At 33.0% G+C, this 10,418-nt stretch overlaps 1 protein-coding gene across 2 annotated transcripts; it reads right to left on the bottom strand.

Moving 5' to 3' along the window:
• Positions 1 to 4,755: 4,755 nt before the first annotated feature.
• On the bottom strand, positions 4,756 to 9,978 carry LOC123913610 (protein TPX2). Of its 2 annotated transcripts, none has more exons than XM_045964408.1 (19): positions 9,531 to 9,978; positions 8,806 to 8,888; positions 8,603 to 8,722; positions 8,427 to 8,498; positions 8,037 to 8,333; positions 7,860 to 7,955; positions 7,603 to 7,722; positions 7,364 to 7,516; positions 7,186 to 7,248; positions 7,032 to 7,112; positions 6,792 to 6,947; positions 6,572 to 6,703; positions 6,343 to 6,426; positions 6,131 to 6,250; positions 5,808 to 5,974; positions 5,548 to 5,656; positions 5,402 to 5,461; positions 5,204 to 5,298; positions 4,756 to 5,108 (listed from the first exon to the last, which is right to left on the bottom strand). In XM_045964408.1, the coding sequence occupies exons 1-19, from the start codon at positions 9,691 to 9,693 to the stop codon at positions 4,997 to 4,999; spliced, it is 2,283 nt and encodes a 760-aa protein (XP_045820364.1). In that variant the 5' UTR covers positions 9,694 to 9,978; the 3' UTR covers positions 4,756 to 4,996. The 2 variants fall into 2 exon arrangements, with proteins under 2 accessions (XP_045820364.1, XP_045820363.1); XM_045964407.1 differs by having other exon boundaries at positions 8,582 to 8,722; positions 9,531 to 9,930.
• Between the last annotated feature and the right edge of the window lie 440 nt (positions 9,979 to 10,418).

The raw sequence follows: 10,418 nt of genomic DNA on the forward strand, positions 1-10,418 counted from the left end.
AAACGCTACAGGATTCTTCATTTTTTTATTATAAAAATTAAATAATAGTGCATTTTTTAGATAAGAAATAATAGTGCATTTTTTTTACTAATATAATAGTGCATTTTTTTAACATAATAATAGTGCACATGACCGAAAAGTTATATTGCACACGACATGAATATATATATCAGTTAAATAATATAAGATATATAGTTTTGCGTTTGAGAGGATTCGAAGAGGGGAATGGCCGAAAAGTTGATTCTCCTCATAAAAAGTTTCATATATCGAGTCCAGGTTCCCTCCATTTAGTGTATCATCCATTTAGCCTATTAATTGCATGGATTAGTGACATGTGTAAAAAATAAATCTAAGGGCTGGGATCAAAACTTTACAAAAATGCATCTTCTATGTGATTTCTCAGTTTTCCCTTCTCCCATAACCCAACTATCTCTTTCTCTTATTTCCGCCGCCGCCGTCGTCCATCCCAGCGCCGCCTGTATGATGGTATTGTTCTCTGTTTCACTTTACTTGGGGCAAATTGACAACAACCATAGAATCAAACTAAGCAAATACAACCCAACTATTGTGGCCTAACAAAATTAAATTTCCCAGAAGAAGTGTTATAAGCTTAGCAATTACATCCTTTAACTTCATATTCATCTTTCTATCAATTCTTTTTTTTTTTTTTTTTTTCTTTCACACATTCAACATCGAGATTATGAATTCTTCCATGTTTTCTTCACACCCATCTTTTATGAATTATTTTATGCCTAAAATCAACATTGCTGCTTAGAAAACAAATAGACAAAGGGTAAGCTTCGCCGGAAAACTTCTCTCTGTCGTAGATCTGATGTGGTCGCGGTTCCACGAGCTAGCCACCACCTTTTGTTTCAGATCTCACCTTCCACCTAACACCCATCACAGTGGTTGTTTCCGCCATTATTGTCGTTACCCAACACCACCACCCGTCGCTATTGCTACTCAAAATGTCAAAAACGCACCACTCGTCTTCATCTAGCTCAGCTGTTCAGCATAAAAAAAGAGAGGTAGTTCTTGTTGTTGTTGTTTTAATTCTTTTTAAGAGGAGTGATTATGTGAGTTGAGACCAAGAAGAAAGGAGAATGAGTAACCGTTAGATTATTTTTTTGACACATGTCATACATCAATGTAATTAATAGGCTAAATGGAGGATAAACTAAATGGGGGAACCTGAACTCCCATATATCATATCATCTTTATTAAAAGTTGTATTTTAAAAATGATATTTTACACCAAGTACCTGAGTAAAGCTCATTATGGATGTTTTTTACACATAAAAATTAAACAACTTTTTTTTATTAATTACTTTAAAAAAAATCGTTTAGCCCGACTTTTACTTTTTTGAAGTAAAAAGTCGAAAATAAGTTCGGGCAAACGGTACCTGAATGTGTCTAAGAATAATTTGTTTTTCATGCAAAATCTCAAAACTACCGAAACGACCAAAAATCTCATCACCTTGGTTCTTTACTTAAAATCTACGGAATTTTCCTAATTTATCACTTCAAACTAAAGTACTTTACTTTCTTGAGTTTCTTCTACATTTTTATTTCTTTATTTCTTTCTCCATTCAACTTTGAGAGGTATGTTCTTCATCATACATTTTTTATCCTACTCTCCTCATATTGGTCGCTTATGTTGATCCTACTCATTTTGTGTTTTTTCGGGACACAAACTTCTCAAAAAAGTTGGAATTTAGGTTAAGTGCATGTTCTAAGACTTGTTATATACCTCTAAACTATTCAAGTTTTATGTTGGATTCTAAAAGCATTGCAGAATATTTTGTCATATTGTTGGCTTGCATGCTTATGTTAGGGTTCAATAACGACATAACTTTACATAGATTTTGTATTTTGTTAACGACCGTGTTATGATATAATGTTAGATCTTCATACCTATTTGTCTTTCTACTTTATCATATTATTCATCTATGATGACTTATACTACTTAACTAAACCTGTAAAAAGGTAAACCAAGTCTATTCCTACCAAAATCGGAACTAATTTGGAAAGGAAGAACATTCCACCAAGCAAGGTTAGGGATACTAAGACCAATATTAGCAAGAATGTCGGCACAAGAATTGTCTTCCATGAGATACAACAAAATTCATAGAGGTGAGAAGGTGTTTACAATTATACCATCTGTTTCTTATCTGCCAAGGCACAGCTGATGAAGATTGAAAGGCCAAAAGAACCAACTTAGAATCGGTTTCCAACCAAAGATTAAACCAGCCATGGTGATAAATAAAAGAATTAGAAACTCCAAGATTATATGCAAAAGCTCCCAGAAAGATAGCATGTGAATTTTAAAAATTCAATTGCAAACATAGCACCATTCAGTTCAGCTATAAATAAAAGAATTAGAAACTCCAAGATTATATGCAAAAGCTCCCAGAAAGATAGCATGTGAATTTTAAAAATTCCACCACAAGATGATGGACTATTGGACCAGGATTTCCAATAGCAGCTCCATCACTATTACACTTAATATCCAAAGATTTCACTCTTCCAGTTTGAATATTGAAAGCTCTAAGAATCATAAACTCAGACATGGAAGAGAAGGCTTTTAACTTATTGTTATTTCCAAAGATATTGAAAACTGATACTCTTATCATTGAATCTTTTTTTATTTCGACAGTACCAAAGAACATTGAAGGAATTGATAACAGTAGCCAAAACAACTAACCTGCAGAGAGGAGACCAGTTCCTGTAACAAAGATAACGAGGATCTGACAGACTAGTGAAATTACAGTGAATGTGGAGAGTTGAACTGAGCCAATTCCAAATTTGAGATGCAAAAGGACATTCCAGAAAGAGGTGAATGGAAGATTCACCTGCTGATCCGCAGAGATTGCACATAGAGGGAAGATAACAACCTCTCAAGGATAAATTGTCATATATTGGAAGCTTGCTATATGCAAGGTTCTCCAGATAAGCAAGGATTTGGAAGGAGGGATAGCTGAATGCAATATGAGTTTGGCCCATTGAAGATTTTGACCTTCCACGCAGTGTGAATTATAAGCCTCTTTGAACGAGAGATGCCCATCATGGGAAGAGTTCCATAAGAACCTGTCTTCTTTGGGATGCACTGGGATGGTAACTTGTTGATGATGGGAAGCAAACCAGGATATGCAAGAGAAAGAATTGGTGGAATATTCCACTTTGCATTAGAAATGAAGCAAAGTGAAATAATAATAATAATAATAATAATAATAATAATAATAATAATAATAATAATAATAATAATAATAATAATAATAATAATAATAATAGCAAGCCTGTCTTCGTTGTGCATTAGACATCATGGCAAGAAGACCTTTGACATTAATAATAATAACAAAGTTTTGTGGAAGATTGTTGTTAGAGTGAGAGAACTGGTAATATAATTTTGGCTTCAATGTACTTTTGGTCCCCCTATTTTAAGAAAAATAAAGTTTTGATCCCCTATTTTAAAAACCAACTTTTTAATCCCTCAATTTTAATTTTTTGTTAGTTTTGGTCCCCACTCCATTTTGGAGTCAATTTCGCTGATGTGACCCTATTACTAATGATGTGGCAGCGCCTAGTGGACAAATTTCTTTTACATGTCATTATTAAAATTTTAAATTAAATAATGTATTTTAAAAAATAATAAACATCTAATGTGTTTATCATAATCTTCATTCTTCATCATCATCTTTATTAATAAACCCAAATTTTTAGAAAACACCTTCATCAAAATCAATCTCAAACAAAACAAAATCATCATCTAGAAACCTAAAACATACAAATTTTTAATATACCATCAAACATACAATTGATCTTTGAGAAAAAAAAGAAGTAAGCACAGTATAATAGATAGAGCACCCAAATTAAAGAAGTATGCATTATAATCAAACAACCAACTTGTGGGTATATGCTGGAAAATTGAACCTAAAATTATGGGAGTATATGCAGGTTCCCAACTGCGTGAGGTGTCGACCTCTGGGTTGGGTTAGGTCGAAGAATACTTATGGAGCTTGCAAAGGTGATCTAAAATTGATATATAACCACATAAAACTAACATTCACCCCAAAAAGAGTTGATAATCAGATTGTGAATGAGGGAATTTTGAGATTTTTCAAGATTTGAAAAATTTAGGGTATAGATGTGGTGGGGATTTAGATTTTTTAAGTTGATAAAGATGTTTTAGGTTTCTTGAAGATAATCTTGATTTGTTTGAGTTTATTGATTTTGATGAAGGTGGTATTTGAAAATTTTGGGTTTATTGACAAAGAAGATGACAAACACGATGAACAATATTGAAGATCATGATGAACACATAAATGTTTATTATTTTTTAAAAATAAATTATTTAATTTAAAATTTTAGTAATGACATGTAATAAATTGTCCACTAGGCACTGCCATGTCATTAGTAATAGGCCACATCAGCATAAATGACTCTAAAATGGAGTGGGGGATCAAAACTAACAAAAAATTAAAATTGGGGGATTAAAAAGTTGGTTTTTAAAATAGGGGATGAAAACTTCATTTTTTAAAAAATAGGGGGACCAAAAGTGCATTTAAACCTATAATTTTTTACTTCTTAAAAGCAACTTAATTATTCTTACAATTTACTTCAGAATTTTTTTGTATGATGATATAATTTTGATAATCCATTTTGACCTTTGAAATTAAAATCACAAAATAAAATAAATAATAAATACCTTCGCCGATTAAAGGATGATTGCAGTCTACTTCATGGCTGTTAATACAGATGATGAAATAATAAACTTTATATGGCTTTTTAACTCATAATCTTAATTTAGCAATATTATTTGAAATGTTGATTTGGTATCACAAATTGTTTTTACATCGAGCTGCAGTTTTAGAAAAACTTTACATCAAAGAATAGATTTTAACTATTATTACACTATTACAAAGAGACACCTTGGGGGGAAGTGTCAAGGATTCAAGAGTTCTTGAACTCAAACTTTGATCACAAACTGGATGCTCCAGTCATCTCATGTTAGTAGTAGGACTTGATGAGACTGTGGAGCCATTGAATATCTTCCGTCTTCTTTGGAGAACACGCAAGTTTGGGGACTTGGGTTTTGTTGTTTTAGAAATCCTGATGCAGCAATAGTGGACAGATAGCTTTATAAGTGTTCAAAAGTAAAAAATGGGGGGAAAAGTATAGGGGAGTTTCAGAGATGCACAACTTACTTTTGGGGACAAAATGGATTATCAAAATTTGGAACTGGTCTAGCATGAGGAACCATTGTCTTTCTCATCTGTTTCAGTGCCTTCTCTTCCTCCATCTGCATGTTCATTTTTGCAATATCACAGTCAATCAATCATGCAACTAAATTTATGCTCTAACAATAACAATGAATTTCAATAGCACTGAGTGTGTATTCATACCATTCTTGCTGCTTCACTCTCCTCTCTGTATCGTTTGTACATCATTTCTTTCTCCTTAATCTGTAAAATTTAATTGAGAATGGGTTAAAAAAAACCATAAATTTTGACAATCCAGTTGAAGACAAAAAAGGGACTGATTTCATTACCCTCTCATCAAATTGTGCTCTCTCCACGACCCGATGATTCAAATGTAAATCAAACTCTTTAACTTCTGTAAGGGGTTTGCGGACCTTCTCTGGAACTGGGATTGGGTCCCTGCAAGAGGACATCCATATGAAGAAAAAACATTAGTCTACTACTTTTATTTCTTCATTGAAAATATGCATGCTTGAAAAAAAGAAGCCTTGATTGCTTAAAAATATTCTTAAGAAAATACGCATGCTTAAAAAATTTCTTGATTGCTCACTCTTTTAATACTGGCTGTGCCTTAAATTTTCTCATCTTTCTTTGCTCTCTTTCCATTCTAAGTCTTTCTTCTTGTTCCTTTTGCATTTCTTCCTCATGTCTCACTAGGCTCTCCAATTGAAATGGCTCTGGTTTTGTGCATTTTTTGGGTTCTGGCTTTGGTGGGATCTGCAAATTACAGTAGTTTTAATAATAATAATAATAATAATAATAATAATAATAATAATAATAATAATAATAATAATAATAATAATAATAATAATAATAATAATATTGTAAACATATTTGAAGCAGATAATGAACCGCCAAAATGACAGTTCGTACCACGGGATAGTCAGTGGTATAGGGGTATGGGTTTGCCTTCGGAACCCTTGTTGCTTCCTCTTCCAACTCTTTCTGAAAAAGTTCCATGATCAATTTCTTCTCTTTCTTGGCTCCTCTTTCCTGCCACATGATTAAGAGAATGTTGGTATCAGCAGAACTGTATGAACAATTTATGCACTAACATGTAAATTTTTAAACGGAAAGAAGTGAACCTCAGTGTGAAGATGGAATGGATTTGGAGTAGTGACTTTTGGAATTGTGTTGCGGTTACAAGCAGGTTCAGACTTCAAAGAAAGCTGCAAAATGGAAAGAAAAAAAAAAACTAAATGATTTTGAAGTAGAGAAAGTAATCATAGACATAGACATTACAATACATTACATAATTTACATTCAAATTTTTTTTTGAGAGCTGGTTGTATATTTTACTCTATACTACCCAACCTTGTCAAATAAATCAGCCACGGCAGTAGGTGGTGGAAACCTCTCATTTGTTGCAAAGTGGAATTCTTGAGGTTCGGTAACATGTTTCTTCATATGGCAGAATATTCCAATATCCCCTTTACTTTCAAAGATCTGAAAGATATACAATCGGGTTAGCTAAATGATAGAATGAAAGTTCTTAAAATTGGTTGACATCATATAGTTAGCTTGGCACTACTACCTTCTTATTTAGAGGTCTTGCCTTGAATTTAGGAATCTTCTCAAGTTCCTCTTGCTCTATTTCTAAAGAGCTTTTCACTGTTGGTGGGCGGGCCCTTAGCGATGTTTGGAGTAGTGGATGTTTAGGTTCAGTAAGATGAGGTTTCCATGAAGTCTCCTGTTTCAATAAAAAAAAAAAAAGGGACTAATGTATCCAAAATGAATGAAAAAGCCAACGGATTATCCTGCTGCTAAAAAATACCTTATGAGACACCTCCAATGAGGCTTTTGAAGCTGAATCTGTATTTTGATGAGCCCTAGCCAGCGTTTCTAGATGAAATTCCTGATGAAAATGGAAATGTTAATGCAACACAGACATATTTGTCGATAACAATCTTCTTTTATTCTTTGTTTACCTTAAACTCTGGTGGTTGGGGTGTACTTCTTGGCATGGGAGGCAAAGTTGAAGTTTGCAGAATCTATAATGTAAAAAGAGAAACATAAATTTAAGCACTAAAAAATAGAACACCATGGCAATGAGTAAATAATAATCAATAAATCACCAAAACAAATATAACAATCAATAAACAGTACCTTCTTATTCAATGGCCGTGCCTTGAATTTTGGCATCTTAGCCATCATTTCTTCCTCAAGCTCAGCAGCACTCTTCACTCTAGCAGGGCGAACCCGTTGATTTGTCTCAAATTCAGGTTCCTTAGGCCTGGTCAGTGTGAGTTTTGGTTTTGTCTGGATCAAGGAAGTGTTACAAATAATTAGCGAAGAAAGTATTATGCAGATCAGAACAAAGAAGTGAGAAGGTGATTGATCATTACATGGGAAACAGTGTTATGCAGTGGCAGGTCTCTCGCACTAGTCTGGAATCTCTTCATCATTTCTGCCATTGATACAAATGGCGCAGACGCGGGTGTTTTTGGTGTTTCACGAACATAAACCTTTACATAAGAAGAAGTTCAATAAATGTTTATCAAAAAGTAAAAATAAGACTGAAACGAGTATTTTTTGGCATAGAGAATAATAGAACCGGATAAATGGAAAGAACCAAGATATCTAAAGTATAGACAAAACAAACCTTTCTGTCCTCTTTGTGAATTTTGCTAGTAGTACTTGAACAATAACCCAATTTTGACTTATCATGAGGCAGAGTTTGAGGTTTCGGATTCAGAATCTGGATAGTTAAATAAAATGAAAATATAAGAATCTATTTCGACTAAAACCAGAAAAAACAAAAGGATCTTTAAACAATTACCTGTCTAGTTTTTCCTCCTTCCAATTTTTGCCTCTTAATAGCTTGATTCTCTTGGGCTAAGTGGGGGGTCCCTGAAGTGCTCTTCTTGGCTGCTGATTGTAACCGAGTTTTGGCATTTGTGGATACCGTTTTAGAGTTCTGTTGCTTCTTGGAATTAGTGGAAGTGGTATTGACATTTTTCCTCAATGCTGGATTTGGTGTGCAAACATCTTTTCCTACTTCAACAGATGCATCTGTGGATGTTTGTACTTTTAAGCTCTCCCCTTTATGATCACTCACTTCCTTACCAACAACATCCTGATAGATAGAGATATTATGAGAAGATCATAATAACAACCACGAAATTAAACAAGTTTGTTATAGGGATGAAAAAATTACTGCATTTAGTACCTCGAGATAAGTTGAATTATTTTCGTCTTTGGCCTTGCAGCATGGTACATCATCTTCCTTATTGGTAGAAATCTGAAAAATATAAATAGATTTCTGAATTAAGAAGATGGTAACAACAACAATAACCAAGACCCAAATTATTATAATGTAAATACCAAAAAGACATCACTAAGTACCACACGAGAAACATTTGTAAGGTTTTCTTCCTTGGCTACACCCTCTTCCTTTATTTTGCTAGTCATGCTTTGTGGTTGTTGATTTGATTCCAAAACACTATCTTCAACATTTGCTGACATCTATAAAAAATGGATAATAATGAATTAAATGAATAAAACAACTGAATTTTAAATACATAGAGTAAAAATTGAAGTACCAGTACCTTTGGCACATTGTCAGCTTCACTAAAATCACACAAGGTACCTATAGTAATGGATCTACCAGCCTTGATTTTAGGCATGAATGCTGCAAAATATTGAAAGCCCAACCAAGTAAACATTTTGTGCATGATAAAAACAATTAAAATAGGGTCTAAAGCTATGAGGATGAAAATCCTTGAAATCCAATTGAACAAGTGTTGTTGCAACATAATTGAAAATGCATTTCCCCATTCATATAAAATCCTAAAATTATGAATCAGAGCTAGAAGCCCTAGAAGCCCAAGCACTAGGTGAAAATCAAAACTTCACCCTAAGCAAATAACATAGAATCATAAGCAACTAAAATTCTGAAAACCTATTGAAAATAAACCGAAGTAGAGAATCAAAGAAGAATTCACAAACATAAAAGAATCAATCAAGAAAACAAGATTAAAACACTAATTCAGTATCGATCTCCACAGACACATACACACACAAAAAAAATCCAAGATTCCAACAATCTTCACATGCGAATCAGTGATCCAAACAAGAAAGCCTATATTTTCTTCAATTCTTTCTATCGTATAACTGAATTGAATTTCTCTAAAATTGAAAATACCAAGAATGCAAAGAAGAGAGAAAAAAAGAGTACTTTGACCACGAAAACAAAAATGCCCAATTTCATTTCTCAGTATTGAAAAGATCTCAGATTTTTAAGGCATTATTGAAGATAGAAAAGATTGCTTACGAGAAGGAGCGTATGAGAGAGCGGTGTGAAACCAGAGCTCGGCCCTACGGATTTCCTCATCTGATTCCCCTTTCATGAAATCGAAGAATCTTGGTGCAGAGAATTCGTAAGTTTCATCAATGATAGTAGTTGCTCCACCGGTTGCCTCTGATGCCACCGCCATTTCGAGTTCGTTCCGATTAGGGTTTGTGTGAAAATTGGGATGATTAAAATTAAAATAGTGAGGAATCAATCAATCAATCAATAATAATAATAATAATAATAGTATAAGAGTAGAAATGAATAGAGAGCGTGTTCGGTTTGGAGTTTGGAGAGAAGAGAAGAGATGAGAGGTAGAGGGACGAAGGAGTGTCGCTCTGTAATGTGGAAAAAATGTAACGGTTAGTTCTCTAACGGTCGGAAAAACTTTTTGAACAGTGGTATATAATGAAGCGCAACAATGAAAGATTTTTGTAACGGCTATTTTTCTTGTCTTAAATAGGCCATTTTTATTATTTTATATATTTAAATTGTTTTTTTTTTTTACAAAAATTAAATGTATTTATTTTTTTTTCCTTTTTCCCTGTCAAAAAAATTTATTTTCCTTTTTTAGATAAACATTTATTTATTTTCCTTAATTTATTTCTCACTATTTTTTTTGGAGGATTATTTCTCACTATTTTTGTTTGGACTATTTCTCACCAATTTCCTTTTATAATTCTTAGAGTAGTTATGTATACTTTTTTTTATAGACAAGTGTTAATAAATTAGTGGTTATTTTTTTTTTTTTACTAAAGTTACGTTTATTTTTAATGTCAAAAAACAAAATTACATTTATTTTTGAGATACATAACTTCTTACTTTTTTTAAAAAAAAACTCATAACATCTACAATGTAGAAATTCAATTT

Source organism: Trifolium pratense, linkage group LG3 (assembly GCF_020283565.1).
Source record: "Trifolium pratense cultivar HEN17-A07 linkage group LG3, ARS_RC_1.1, whole genome shotgun sequence".
Classification (NCBI taxonomy): Eukaryota; Viridiplantae; Streptophyta; class Magnoliopsida; order Fabales; family Fabaceae; genus Trifolium; species Trifolium pratense.